The 16221-nt window shown below is 36.3% G+C and overlaps 1 protein-coding gene across 13 annotated transcripts in view; it reads left to right on the forward strand.

Moving 5' to 3' along the window:
- Positions 1 to 16221, forward strand: part of TENM3 (teneurin transmembrane protein 3) — a 459642-nt gene that overhangs the window by 323431 nt on the left and 119990 nt on the right. For all 13 annotated transcript variants that reach the window (XM_017827399.1, XM_017827086.1, XM_017827468.1 and 10 more), the window contains 3 exons: positions 1242 to 1479; positions 6448 to 6540; positions 9226 to 9330. In XM_017827399.1, coding sequence (XP_017682888.1) covers positions 1242 to 1479; positions 6448 to 6540; positions 9226 to 9330 — 436 coding nt within the window. The remainder of the gene's footprint in view (positions 1 to 1241; positions 1480 to 6447; positions 6541 to 9225; positions 9331 to 16221) is intronic.

The following is a 16221-nucleotide window of genomic DNA, read 5'->3' on the forward strand; positions in this document are numbered from 1 at the left end:
GTTCTGTGTACCAAGGTATTATTATTGAGTTTGTAACAATTTGCAGTTATAACCAGTTCCAAACAGGGAATTGCTTATGAAAATCAAACAACTAATTTAAAGACTACCTGGAAGCATCTACACTATAAGCAAAGTGTATTTTCTGCTTTGCGTAACACTTGCATTTATTTTATTAAGTGTGTTCTGCTACATTAATTTAGGAAATAGGCTGCAGTTTGAATTCCATATTGTTAAGTGTTACATGTATAAGTGTCATCAGTCATTGCTAAATCACGATAAATTAAGTGTCTAGAGGTTTCGTTAATTTTTTGTGCATTGTATTGTATGGCAAAGTTTGTCTTCTATTTATCACTTATTTGCCACTGATTTTACAGAACAGATTGTTAAAACCTAATATTGATGGAGGTATTTGATTGAGGGTTTTGCTGTTTGTAGATTTTGGTTTTAAGCTTTATGGGCATTGTGTGCTTTGGTTAAGTCAAATAATATTTCCTTTTGTTTTGATGGCCTGACTCTCTTATCACCTGTGACTTCCTCCAAACTGTAGTTATATTGCATAGTGTGAAATTGGAAAATCTGTTCTGTGTGTGTTCTAATGGATGTGACGGTCATTAAGTATATGAGTCTTCTGACGTTGTAATCAGATGTGAATCAGTCTGTTAAATATCCATGAAGCAACATCTGCTTCACAGAGTGACCTTCTGCTAAAGAATATTTAGCATCTATTAGCAGATCATAGTGCAGCTCTGTCTTATTTGAAATGCACTAAACTAGAGTAGTCTACTGCTGTTTAGCAACTAGCTTGTAATAATTTATTGCAGTTAAATAAAGCTTAAAAAACTCCATTAAATAATTATAGGGATTATATGCATCTTGAAAACCTTTGTGTTCTACTGAAATTGCCCATTTAATTTCAGGGTTGGTTTGTTAAAAAAAGCTGAAGTCTAAAGGCACATTAGGGGATCTGTCAGATGCTATTTTCTGTAGGTGTTAATAAAACCAGATTAAAAAAAAAACCCTGAAACAAATTAAAACCAAAAGCAATTTTACCATCTGTTGTATATTAATTAGGACTTGGTGTATCAAGGGTAAACTTGCTCTTGGAGAATGTCACCGAATGTCTGCTAATAGAATAATATGCAAATATATTAGATGATAGGATTATGTTGAATTTCTCATTCTGTTTGGTTGTAGCAAATGCTGAGATGTTTTTAACGAACTTTAATTTTCTTTCTTCTTAGAACAACCTCCAAATAGCCAAGGCCAGTCGACCCTGCAGCCTTTGCCACCTTCTCACAAGCAACATTCAGCACAGCATCACCCATCCATCACCTCACTTAACAGAAACTCACTGACAAATAGGAGGAATCAGAGTCCGGCCCCGCCGGCTGCTTTGCCCGCCGAGCTGCAAACCACACCTGAGTCAGTCCAGCTGCAGGACAGCTGGGTCCTTGGCAGTAATGCACCACTGGAAAGCAGGTAATTACTTAGGTACTACTACAGACTGTGGCACTTCTAAAGAAAACATCGAACTTAATGAAAGTTGACCAGCAGCTAAACTTCCCTTCTTTCAGCAAACAAAACTGAAAACTTTTCAGTATTAAAAAATCTGTCCTCTCTCTAAAATCCACAGTGACTTTCTTCTCCCTTACCATACCTAGTGCAGAGTAATTGGACTCAGAGAGTATATGAATTTTTCCAGACATGTATTTTCCTTCCTGTTCGTAATCTGTGACTTTTGACTGTTGAAAGAAATTTCTTTTCTTGCTTGCCAGATATGTTATGTGTCAAATGTACACTGTCATACAGATCAGATGTCAAGGAACTTTCAGTAATACTTTGTAACTCCTATAGTTGATACCTTTAAAGACATACTTATGTCAGGCTAGGTATTTTTTTACAGATGCCTAGGATATGATGAGACAAAAGAACTCAGTTCTGGTGTAATGATAAATTTGTCCTCCCTCTTGATAACTGGCTCTAGGAAAGAAGCAGCTAATACAAAGGGTAACACTAGCTTCTTTAGATGCAGAATGATGTATGATGCAGAATGACCTATAAAAACATGTATAGGAATGATCTATAAAAAATCTATACTGGCACAGAGCTGAATTTACCTACAGTGATTAATTAGTACTCATGTAACAATCAGCACTCATTTTTTATTAACGAAAGCCATCATATTCCAATTTAGTCATCAAACTGAGCATTTATTACTATATTGAAGTTGACAGTAATTCTTGAAAATATTTGTGAAATCTATTCAATTCATTCTTTGAATCCTTTTAAATTATGTTTTGTTGATTTTGACTATTTTAAAACATACACAACCTTAAGATTCTATTTTAGATAGTTTTTGTCCCCATGAGTGTTTCAGGCAACTCCTCTGTCAGGCTGTTGGGAATGGCTATTCATTTTCTTAGTTTTCTTGGGCCCTCCTGTATTGCTTATGAGTCATAGACACTGTGGAGTAGCATTCTGCTGAAGAGATTTCACCATCATACTCAAAATGTTTAGTACATAAAGAAAGAATTTTCTTACAGAACAAGTTTGTAGTGAAAAAAAGATGGTTCATGTTTTCCTTATGCTAGTTAATCTTAGATAGACTGGTAATGTCTTCAATGTTTGCTTCTATTGTCATATATGTGTTTACTGTGTTTATAAAGACGTAGGACTTGAATGAGAATGCCACTTCTAACTTAGAGCAAATATTTTTTGCAGAGTAAAGTCTTTTCATCTTTTAAATGTTCCTGGTGAAAAGCTGAGCATATTTGAGTGTTTGAGTTTTTTAACACTTGTGAATAAACTGAAATGTAAAAATTTCACATAAAAACTGACAGAACCCTGCTACTAGTGTTTCCTATAGTCTCAATTGGTTGGAACTCTGGAGGTGAAGAACCCATCTTGCTTGTCATTGATTTTTCCTTTTTTGGTTATAGTTCCCTACTGAGTGTGATTTTTAGGCTCAGTTTCAACTACGTTAACAACTTCGTAATAGGTCTCTTCCTTCATTCTTTTCTTAGCCTACACATTTATTTACTCTTTGACAATACTTTAGCTTATGCTCATAATCAACTTTTTTTTTTCTCCCCTCTCCTTTTTTTTTATCCGTCTTATATGATGACCATTTAGAGGTGCAGAATGTGAATGTCAGCGTATATACACAGCACAGTTATCTTTCTGTCTCTATAGGCTCATACTGGTGATGGGTGGCGTAAAAATGACACACAGCTCCCAGTCATCTATAGCTGGGTAGTGAATTGGCTGGCTTTGTGTATGTGCATGTAGGTGAGAGGGATGTATTTGCAAAGCCTGAGGATGGTTTTAGTCCCTGTCATTCTGCAGTAGTAATGGAAGTGACCTTGAAATATGTATTTCATAATATTGGATTCAGTTGTGTATTTAATAGAATATACTCCAGTTTGGCTCTATTAACAAGAGTTAATACTTCTGTGTAAAGCATTGCTGTTACTGGCAAAATAGATGAACTGTGAGGTAACAGATCAATGACGTCCAACAGAAATTCCAATTTATAATTTATTAAATATAAAAAGACTCTTTGCTTAAAATTTTATGAGGACCTAAAACTGTAACATGGATTATGTGAATGCTTCTTTCATCTTTGATGCTGTCTTTAAATGACAGTGATGTTACTGAGCAATGGCAGAAATTATCTTCCCTCTGTTTGGGCTCGGTAACATCTACATTAAAAACCAAGCAAGACAGTAAGAAAGTATTTCCTGCAGACTGCAGGACCTTTTTATTGGCCATTTAATGATCTCTACTATTTGACTGTTCCCGAACCTGCTGTTAAGTTAGATTCAGCTATAGAAGCAATATATCTACTATAGAAGCCAGCACTAGAGAACAATATGAACTTTTGAAGAAATCAAAAAACTTTGCATTTTGTTCTTTGAATTACTGATTGGACAGCCAAAGTCATGCAAATATATGACTACTCATCATGTGTCTGAATATGATAAGCTATGATTTAGTAATTACAATTAGAAGGTTTTTTATTATCATTGATCTTTAAGTTTTTATTCTCCTACTTGTTTTAGTAATGATTTCTTGAACATTAGTTACATTCTTGGCTTTGAGTTCTAGTAGGATCTAAATTACTGATATTTAAAAATATTTAGTAAATCCCTTCTTTAAATGCTTTCTCTTAAATATTTGAATGTGCAGAATTTTTCTACTGCACAATCAGTTGTGAATGTTAGAGGTGCACAGAGAAAAACTATGTTAGAACTTGTAAATTTTTAGATAAAAATAAACATCTCTTAAAGCATTTCTTGGGTGATATCTCATTAATTTTAGGCACTGAGCGTCTAAGGTCAGTTTGTTGGCAAGGGGAAATTTACATATTCCAGTCAAGGAGTAAATCTCTGAGAATATAATATAACTTTATTCAGAATCTATGCTAAGATGTCAGTGAATCAAAGAAGAGCTTTGCTTCTCCTTACTTGATTTGCTGTATAAAGTACCTCCTGTTTTAAAAGATGGCTGCATTCTGTATGACGAACTGTGAATTTTTTTGTAGAAACTAGCCAAGAAACTAAAATGTTTTTCCTAGTTTGTGCTGGTACTGCTTAGTCTTCTCTTACCACTTGAAGTAGAGTGGGTAGGAACATTACTATATCCAGTTACTTATCTACTAATTTTACCAAGAAGAAAGAGGGAATTGGTTGAAGAAATACTTAAAGGCTGGAAAATATTGTAGCATTTTGAGGGATTTAGTTAAACTACTAGAATACCTCAAAATGGTACAGAGAAAACGATTCCTGGAATTGTGTTACTTTAAAATTGTTTTGCAAGCTTGATTCAAACTTCATTTTAGAATGTGAAGATTTTAGAAACTCCCTAAAGTGTGATGAACATACCCATATGTCTTTATTGGGGTGGATTGCCAATGAAGCTAGTGCCTTCAATATTGATTAAGGTGTGAAAGGGGTGTTGATAGTTTCCAGGGAAGTTTTAAATCAATTTGGGTCAAGACTGATTGATTGTCTGCAAAAGCACAGGGTTGCTGGAGGTTAAAGTCTGCTCAAAGCAGCTATTTTACACATTCCACCCACTAAAACAGTGCCTCGTTTAATCAAATTCAAAATTGTTCTGTTTTATAAGTCTTCCAGGTTTTCACACATGGACTTGATTAGATATGTTACTTCTACTGAGAAGGTGCATGGTACAAAATGAAGGAGAAACTGGGGTTGTAATTCAAGTCCTGCTCTTCTGAAGACCCTTTTTATCACTGTGGGCATGTCGCATTGCTGGTCTGCAAGTTGAGGAAACAGGACTCTGCTTAGATTGCTGACAGCATGAATGCATTTTTAAAGATTGACATGCCATAATTATGGGATCAGTATATACACATGTTAGACACGTTCATTAAATCAAAGAACCAATAGTGTTTTCAAAGACTAAAGTCGAATAAAAAAGTTCTGTTTTCTTCTGACATTCTCTTACAGTCGGGTTCTCACTGAGCATCTGTTTGAATCCTAAAACACTGAGTCCATATGCTTATAAGCTTTCTTTGGTGTCAATAGTGTCTTACTTTAGATTTTTGCTTGATCTCTCTGGCATCTTTCCTGCTCAAATATCCCTTGCTGTCACCATGAGTACTTGCAATTTGATCATGCTGTGTATTTTCTGCCCTGGCTCTTAGGCAAGCACCGATAGTCCAGAATTCAGTAGTATTTGCACAATATTCCTTGAGTTTATAATTCCTCTCTTTAGAGATACACAGTCATTGGAGTAAGAATGGATGCAAATATTTTTTTCCCATGTTAATCATTCCCTGTTTTAAATAGGAAAAGAGAAATATGCAGTTCTAAACAAAATAATAGTTCATAACCTTGTTTCTCCACCCTCTTTTTCTCACTATTCTGTGAGAGAACAAGAACCTCTGGTCCTTTCCTTCCCTCCCCTGCTGCTGTGCATTGTTGTTTGCAGAACATGAGATCTCCATTCACTCTGGTAGCCAGCCCTCTGCACATTCCTGGCTGTCTGACTGTGCCAAGGAGCCAGCAAGAGAATGGCTTTTTAGTCTCAGTTCATTTTCATTACTTCATCTCTGGTCCAGCCTCGTCAAGTAAACAACATCCCCCACTATGCACTGTTCAGTCCTTAAGGCTGTCTTGCCACAGGCAGCAGCCACGAATTTTATCCAAGGACTTGCACATAAATAAGGGATCACCAAAGAGTAATGACCACCCAATGGTAGTCTTCAATCCCTTGGGTAGTTACAATCCCTTCAGGTTACAATCCAGCATGTTTAGTTCAGAGGACAGCCTGGAAGGCACATGAGTCCCACATTATGTTTTGCACATCCATGGAAAAAGAAAGTTATGCAACAGAACTAGTATATTCTTTTTTGTGGGATCATCTCATTCTTTAATTTGAAATTGCATCTCTAATTTCATCTTTTTGTATCTTTGTGTATAGAGAATTAGAAAATCAAGCAGTCCTTGCAAATGGTCATGACAGCCTTATAGAGATGGATGTGTTTTCTCCAACATATCACGATAGCAGTTATGGGTATGTGACTCTAAGTGTTTGCATGATGCTAACTGTTGACACAGAAGACAAATTGTGATTTTAAAAAATATTATTGCAATAGTAAAAAAAAATCTGGAACAGAATTCCTCATCTTTATGTCTGATTTTTAAAATCAGGCTTTAAATAATTTGTCTTACTGACTCATGGTAGATAAAACATGGTAAACTTTGACTGCTGAATCTTGTTTGCTTTCACTTAAGACAATAAGACTGCAATTGATGGTATTAATTCTCTATGGCCTGATTCTGCAAGCTGTTGCAAACTATTTGTATGACTACACATTTGCCAGATCTGATTCTTAGTTTGTAATATATTTACTACTTAGCAAATGTTTCTTTTAAAATATTATAACATTAATATCGCATAGGGAATGACCAATCAAAGAAGTTAAGCAGAATTATTTACTTCATCTGTAATATTTTTTACCAGTTAATTTGACATTGCAACTGCTGATAAATGTGTAACTGTAAGTAGAGAATTACATATAAATTAATATTTTGATTTCTTTAAATAAAGTTTATATTTTAGTGCTGTTCCATAACTACTTAACTTGCCATTCTTACGCCAAGTCAGTATAATTCATTTCTGATACAGACACATAAAAAACCTTGAAAAATGATAGTACCCTAAAGCAGTACTATTTCTAATGAGTTCCAGCCTGTTAATCACCACACTACGCTAAATTTTAATAAAAACCTGTTAATCATAAATTTACCTTTGTTTGTACTATGATAAAAATCAGATCTTCAGGTCCGAAATCTGTTTTGGTAATGGTAACTCCTAACTTAGAAAAGGGATAAGGTGCTATTTGATTAAATGAGATCTGCATCTTCCCATTAAGTGATTAATCTTCAAGATATATTGGCACTGTACATTGATCTACTGCTTATTCCAAAAACTCATAAACTTTCACTTTGTCGCGATTTACAATCAACAGCAGGGAGAGAATGGTGTGTTAAATTCAATTAGTCAGTCATTATCAACAAACTCTAAGATATTGCAGATATTTGCCAGAAGACCCTAATATATTGTTTTCTTCCAAAATGTAAGCATACTGTATTAAAAATAACAAAGCCAAATATTACTGTTCCCTGTAGACCAATTACCATACAATACTGATTCAGATGCATAATTGCTGGAGTTAATAGAACCATGCCTTGTTTATGCTTTGTAAGTTTGTAATGGAACCACCAAATGCAAGTATTTTAGCAAACGGACTATATAATATGAAATTTCTTTTAGTTGATACTAATTTAGGTAACAATACAATGAAATTTATCTTGTTTGTAATCCCTTCATTTTTAAAATTATGGTAGCAGGAATCATCTCCTGGTGTGAAAGTTGTCCAGAGATGATAACACATCAGTTCCAAAGCATAATAGATTTGAGACTACAACATGCTATCAGCATGAAGATTCAGTTTATCAACCTCGCTAACATACTGTGTCACAGCTAGAATCATTATATATTTGTTTCTTTGTTTTCATGTCATGCGTGTGTTACATTGTGATAAACTATTCCTTCATTTATATGGCTTACAGGGAGAATATTAATCTGATGAATTTGACAATTTTAGTGTTAAGAATGATAATAGAAATAGACATTTTTCATAGACATTCTAATGATTCATAGGCCTAGACCTAAAGAGTAGTTGTTTATAGCTTTGAGAGATTTGTGCACAGTGCATTAATTATCATAAGACAGCTGGAAATCTCAAAATATTTTAATGATATGTATTGTTTGGCTTTATTCTTTTCTCTAATGTGTAAACATATATTAGTATATCTGTTGACAAATCAACTTAGTTTGAAGTAAGGAGTCTGTTTTACCCAACCTGATAGTCCTGTCAAGTTATTTAGATGTCAAAATCTGCAAATATGTAGGATTCACTATCATTGAATGACTGTATTTGTATTACTTATAGATAAAGCTAACTAGCATTTTCTACTTCTATAGGCTCCTTGTTTTCTGAAAATTTCATATTTTTGCAGGATTGGGGTTTTAAAACTTCCTGTTGTATTTAAGTAGGAATTCTTTGCAGTTGGTTGGGGATTTTTGTTACCCATTCGCAGAAAAGTTCAGGAGAGCTGAGTTTAAAGGAGGTCAGGTTGTTATAAGGGCATACTAAATTAAACTTAAGAGTGGAAGAAGTCAGCAGTGCAGACTGGAGAGGAGCAAACTCAAAAAGACTGGGCCCAAAAGGGGTAGGAGTGGGTGTCCAAATGGGTAGACGGAGTAGTCCATAAGGAGAAGGAGGAACTGAGACTGGTTGATTATGCAAGGTAGTGCATAGATAAAATGCTAGAGGACCAAAGGCTGAATATCTAGGATGAAAACTGAGATAATTTCTTGTCCTTTACTGATTGTAATTACTTGTGCAGTCCTTTTGAATTGCATGCACCTCATCACCTATAGGATTGACTCAAGATGGTGAGAGACCTTGGCTGCTGGCATGCGCTCTACTAGTGACAGAATCCAGAAATAATCAAACTAAATTTTCTATCTGTGCAGATAGGAAACCTTTCAATATGATTTCTGAAGTTTCTTCAAACTCTCTTAAAAAAGTCACAAGTTGAACAAAAGAACACTGTATTACGAAATTGTCATCAACATCATAAAGTCAAGCACACAATTTACAAAATTAAAAGTAACCTCTTTCTACAGTTGCATGTCTGCAGTTGAGTTTGCCATCCCAGTAAGTGCGGCTCGAGTTGAACCAGAAAGGAATTTTAACAGATTCTGGAGATTCTTTCTGTCACATTCAAACAGGTGAGGAAACAATACCAAATGTAATGGCAAAACAAAGACCTGGATGACTGTATAGTGTCTGTATGCCACATCTCTGATAATACTGATTGCAGAAAGAGAAGTCCAGCTCCAAAAAGGCCTGTGTGGAAATGAGTACCATTAAAGATAAAGTTCTGGGCACAAGATGTAATCCTCTGCCTTGTTGAATCCCTGAAGGGTGGTCTCTCGGTTCTATGAAACTTGGTATATTGCGTATGAGAGACTATGCAAGCATAGTACTCACATTTTCACCAAGGAACAAAAAGGAATGGAAAATAGGAATAACAGTTGCATCACATGTGTGTGCACAGTTACCAAGTTGGTGGTAGTGGCTGTAACTCAGAGGTTATGACAGTGCTGTTGCTGTGGTGACACAAGTCTGGCTGTGTGAGTGACTGCTGATGACACAGTAGTGGCAGCACAGAGTTCATCACGGGTTATCATGGACTCTGAATTGCAAGAGGAACACAGCTATGGACTTCAGTGAGCTAAGGTTCACAGATCCATTATGATGGAATCTTCAGCCTGCTTGCAGCTTGAGGCAGAATGAGATCCTATCAGTCACTGAGAGAATAATACTTCACTTCTTTACCTTCCCACTGCTTTTTATTTTAAAATGTCCAATAGCTCAGTCAGGCCTTTCAGGGGCAGACAAAATTTCAACCTTTGTTCCAACTTCTGAATTAATCCTTGTGTAAATAATGCATCTCTGAGTCTCTCTTAAAAAATATTTCTTTTTGAAATAGTTTCCGTGTGCCTTTTGAGATGTTAGAGCATAAAGTTCTCTTTCAAATTTATGAAGATGGCAAGGCTAGTAAAAAGATTGGAGGAATAGCTATGCCCTACCTTTCTTTGATTTTCTACCTGGAAAGCTTAACTTATTCAATATTCAAGACAGGAGCTGGCCAAGGTTAAAATGCCTCATCTCACATACAACTTTTCCTGTCTCTATCTTGGTTGGGATATGATTCAAGAAGAGCAGAGAACAAGATAAGGAGTTGTAATATAAATCCTTACTGCTCACATGTGCATTTCAGGTCCTTACTGCAAAATTCAGATGCTTTCCTCTGCTCTCTCTTCCTTTGGAGACAGAAGAACTGCAATAACATGAATATTGTGAATATCAGAAAGTGCAGTAAGGGGCTGTCAAGTTCACTCCAACTGCTGCCTGCTTCAGAAGTGAACATCACCAACAACATCAAGAACCAAGTCACTTACTGTAACGTAGATGGAATCCTCTGTAAGTACTAGTCCTCTAAGAGACCCAGATGAAGCCTGTAAGAAGAACAACCACTTGATATTTTTTCAGCAATACATAGGTTTAGTTTCACTCTCATCTGGAGAGTAGGTAATGGGACAATCCTGCAATGAGCAGTATGAGTAATTAAACTGGGCTAGGTTTCTTTGCTTCCCAACATGAGTCTTTCTTTGCACTGGACTCTCCTGTGCACTTCTGCAAAGTGTGGCTTAGCATTGTTTATTCCCCTTGTTCATGTTCACAGAGTGCAGCATAGCAGAGAGGAGCACGAAGGAATGGGATTGGCAACGCCCTCTCATCGTATCGGTTCTTTTGATCCTGTGCTGTGTGTGATACATATCACAGAAGAGAAGTCCTCCTTCTCTCGGGTATAGAACCAGCAGCTTGAATCTGAATTTGGAGGAATAAATAATAGGAGAACAGGTGCCCTCTGCTCGCTGTAACACTATATTCTTTCTTGCACCACCAAAAAGGTAGGGGCAATGCAGACGAAGACTTACTCTTGCACGCCAAAGAAGAGGAAGTTTGAGGCTTTTTTCAGTATTCAGTCCTTCAAGTCACCATGTCTTGGTGTCTTTCACAGCAGATTGTGATACTGTCTTGTCTGAATTGCTCTTTGAAGCTTCAGCTGCATGTTACCATGCCTGAGTTCTCCAGTCTTTCTCCATCAACAGCCAGCAGTGGAGCAGTAGGCTGCCAGGGCCAGATGTGAAAGAACACACAAGCAGTAAGGAAGACACAGCCCTAGTAGTACTTTTGTTCTTTCTTGGCTTTCAGTGTTCAGTTTGTAAAGAAAGCAGGTCCTCGGTGTAAATCCATCCAAATTCAAGGAATTGTTACCATATGTAAAGTGTTTTTCTGAAACATTTGAATAAGCTGGTAGAAGAGGCTTATCTCCAGTTCTCACAGATGTTCCTCTGTTTTTGCATATGGATAATAGCACGCTTCTCTTTCTTTCTTTCCACCAAACTTTGATCATAATTTCATGTGTTGTGATCTTGGAGCTTTTTCCAGGATTATGATAGTATTAATACTGGCTCCAAGGAAGCGGAAATTCACTTTTATCTCTTCCTAAGCAATTTTTTGATTGCAATTCTGCAATCAAAATAAATAAATAAATAAAGACAAAATAAATAAATAAATTAAGACAAACTCACAGTGTAACATGTTTCTGTGACGCCTTGGATTTATGTTAAATGTAGCCAGATGTTTCTGTGGAAGTCAGTCATAAGCCTATGCTAAGGGCAAACACCACCAGCTACAAGGTTTTGTCTCAGAAGAACCTTAACAGAAGATGAACATAGGCATAAAGTGTTCACAGAGAAACAAAAATCCAATTCCTGCTGGAGCCTGCTGGGAAAGCTTATCTCATGCATCAGTGAACCAGAGTTCAAATGAGACCTAGCCAGTAATTTCTGTTATCTTTTACATCTCTTCTGTAATGTCAGTCGGCAGAGATTAATCTTTTTTTTCCATCTGTTTCCTCAACTCAGTACAAGGAATCATATTTATTGATGTGATCTATCCATTAGTGAACCAGGCAGAGCTCTCTAATGTCAGGTGGCAGGTGAAGGTCATGGTCTCTCTCAGAGAACCTAGTTCAATCCAGCATGAATAGGGTCTGTCGGCAGAGAGAGGGCACAGCAGTCAGTAGGTGTAGTACTACGATTGATTGCAGTCTTGGACCGCTGTCTTTTCCACAGTTGATGGTTTTTTCTGATTCTGACAGTTAATGTATCTGGTGGGATTTTTTTTAGCAAACAAAAAGCAAGATAACCCATTCCCAGAAGGGAAAAATTCAGCTGGTTTGCATTAATGAAAGTCAGGGAGAGATTAATACAAAAGCTTTAATGAGAGAAGTTGGAGCAATCTAAAATAACTGCAGCTGGATATATCCATCCTCTCTTTAAGTAACTTTCTTAAGATTAATTGATTTCTTTGTATGGAAATGGCAAAGAGATAGACATGCCCTATTTCTGTATGTGTCAGTGGTGAAATCTTTGAGGTAGAGAATGAGAGCTTCCAAACCTGTCTATTCTATCTGACTTACCTATACCCATTTGAAGCATCAGAAAAACAGAAAGATACAGGTGCAGCTACCCTTATGTCTTATTTGCTTACACTGGCCTCATGGTGCTGCCAGACTTTTGTAGAAGGTACCTTAATGCTTTTGAAAAGCAGAATTAGATTGCTTCTGTCTCCAGATAGGTGCATTGTGAATTGGTACCATTTTAGGGCAAAATCTGGTGGTTTATTTTTAATTTAGGTGAGCAGTTATCACAGTTGTGTTCATTACAAAACAGAATAGTTACAGTTTTTATTCCCAGAAATTCAACAATACCATTCATTATATTAAACGTCAAACCCAGGTCATTAGGAGTACTATTGAATTCTGAGCAGAGAAGTCATGTCTCCTGAAGTATTGGTCCTGAGACCTAAATGTGTCACCAAAACATAAAATCACTAAAATTTACATTTCTCTTAACTTGCATTCACTCAAAGTGGATTTGATAAAATTTTCTTCCACCTCTGGAGGCTTAGGAGAATGCAATTGATGTGTTCCTAATTCTAGGTGCCTAAGCTGTAGACCATTTGTGCCTTGGAGTGAATCCAGGCTAACAGACTGAGGACCTTAGCAGAATGCATATGACACTTTACCTGCACTTGCTTACAAGTGTCTTAATTCATGTAATAATATCCACAGATTCAGCACACCTTGGAGACAAATAAATAATTTTTAATAGAGTTAGATACTGTCAGATTTGAGTTGGTTTTTGGGGGGAAGATTAGCCTGTGCTCCACATTGTAAAAATTGGTGTGCTGATTTCGTAAAGTATTTCATTTGTGATTACAGAGAATGGTACTACCTTAGCTGGACCAGTCATGTAAAGTACAGTGATGTTTTGAGCCAGCAATGGTCTCCTGTTGGTAATTGCTTTTGTGTCCAGGGTTTTTCTTAAGTTGCAAGGAGAACAGAGGAGTCAAATATAACAGATTACTGGACTTGTTACTTACATGAAAAAAATTTTTAGACAGTTACAGATGTATCTAAATATTTGGGGGTCCTTTGATACCTAAGGGTAAAAGAAACAAATGCAAAAAATATTAGGGGTAGTTTTTCTTTCCTTTTTCACCTCTCCTCAAGTCACTTTCTATTCCGTCAGCTTCCAAATGTCACTTCTGTTTTATTCTGCGCTGAAACAACAGGTATCTGAAAATAGCTTTCCTCAACTCCACAGTTGCCTTTGCTGACCCATAAAAAGCCTAAGTTTTGCTTTTTGGCTTTAGGCAATTACTTCTTAATGCTTTTGTATGTTTTACCCTAAAAATAAAGTGAATCAAACAGTAGTATTATAAAAAATAGTTTTTGTGTATTGCAGTGCAAACAGTACATATTCATTATACAAGAACAAGGGAGTGATCAGTTGAATTGAAATTGAAATTGATAGAGGGAGATATATTTTGATACAGTGCGTGTTTAGCCTACAGAACAAAATGCCACAGAACATTAGTGAGAGCATGAGTTTTGGACTGTTTAGAGGAAGAGTGAGCTGTTAGTGAATAAGTAGACTGGAAGGCATTCACTCCCACCTTTGAACTGGCCACTTTCAGATAGGGTGTTGTTCCTGGTGTTCTACCCTACTGCAGTAATTCCTGTTTGTGATTTTTTGGGTACAGTTATCTGTATCTGTACACAGATTTTGTACCTGTAACTGCTCTCTATCAAATAAGATGTTCTCTTTCTCCACAATTTTTGGAATGAAGTAACTTACTCATTGCACTGCATTATGCTTGGGGGAATCCTACCCCTTACACTGTTTTTCAGACAGAGACCTCCTTCCGAAGTCTAGGCCATAGATAATTCCTAATGTCTTCTGAGTGTTACAGCTGTTCTCCCTCAGTTGTGTTCTAGTAGTGGGCTGTAAAGATCTGATGAGCCACATATCTTTAACACCATCATGGAACTGACCAAACAGATTGCATTTAGGACAGTATAGGAGACAGTGCTGCAAGCAAACCTGTACTGCTGTGGCACTATGACATTTGTCATAGTGGGTCTTGGTGGAAGCTCTCTATTCAGAAACATGAGCAAACTGATAGATTTATCCTCCTTCAGATTTTTCAGGTGCTGTTAGCGTACAAAAATACACAAGGTTCAAAGATTTAGGAGGGAGGGATTTAGGTTTTTAAATGCATATATTCTAAATATAATTTTATTCTGGATCTGTGGTATTATAGCTCTTAAGACAAGGAGTGTTTTGTTATTGTATATCCATAAGGTCTAGCAATATTGACCTTTGTTCTATGACAGCAGTTGTCAACTAAATAATAATGCTGCACAACATAACAATTGCTACCTTTAAATCTCACTGGCAGAGTGATAAACTATATTTTGACATACTTTGAGAAGTTCAATAGAATTTTGCTGGGCCTTATTCACTAAATCCATATTTAGTACAAATTTTGTGGAAGTCCTGTGTGACTTAATACATTGTGGCATACTTACTGTGGACTTCAGCACTCTATTGGCAGGATGGTGCTGTAAGAAATAATTTAAAACAGAACTAATATACTGCCAAGAAAGTTGCTTGAAATGGTAAGGTAGGCTCTTTCACATGTCTTTCAAGTATATGCAAGGTATTCTATATATATGATGCCCAAAACTGGAGAAATTAATCTTTTGCAAGGTGAAGCAATTTCAGCATAAGCTAAAAAAAAAGAAGTCATGTATCTAATGTAAAAATTATATTAGGAATGTTAAAATTATGCAGTAACTCTATACAAATTGAGACCAGTCTATTTATAAAATAACGCATAATATTCCCTTATGCTTGGTCATAGTTTATTTATATAATGTCTCAGCTTCTGGCAGTCTGGAGTTTAGGGCCTTCCAGATGTGTTTATGTAATATTGCATTCATTGATGCATAGTATCCATTTTCTTCTAAACGGCGGTCAAAAGTTCTTATCATAGATCCTTTAGTAAAGAAAGTTATTTTAAATCACATTTCTGTTGCTGGACACACGGCTATCTTATATCAAAAGTGTTTGGACTTCTGGGCTGAGTCTTACTGTCCTTAAATATTTTGATAATCTATCTCCATTTCTCTAAAGATAGAGTTTTCAGTTAACTTAGTCTTTCTGCCAGACTCGTGGATGGTTTTTATCACTTTTTTTATCCCTTCTGTTTTCCCATTTACTGAATTTAGTAGAGAGTGCTTCAGTTTTATTTTCCACAGAGGATGTGGCAGCATAAAGAAAATCTGATTTGATGTGAACCCCACCCCACGCAAGCTTGAGAAGGAAGAAGCCATCTGCATGTCAGCCAGTGCACACCAGCGCTTGGTTAAACACCAGCACTGAGTTAAATTAAAAGCATGATTATTTTACTCTTATTCATATGCTTGTTTTCTGAGCTGACACCTTTGAGGCTTTTGATGCCATATTTCTGTCCTTTCTTGTAAGGACAGGAACTTAAATAAAATGCCTTCCATTTGTGAAATAAGGGGACTTCCATGCTCTCTTTGCATCCAAGGACTGTTTTATAACATAACTTTGTATTTTGCTCTCAATCTGTAGTTCAGATTTGTTAGGTACTAAATACTCCCCCCACTA

Source organism: Lepidothrix coronata, unplaced genomic scaffold (genome assembly GCF_001604755.1).
Source record: "Lepidothrix coronata isolate B3197 unplaced genomic scaffold, Lepidothrix_coronata-1.0 Scaffold0, whole genome shotgun sequence".
NCBI lineage: Eukaryota > Metazoa > Chordata > Aves > Passeriformes > Pipridae > Lepidothrix > Lepidothrix coronata.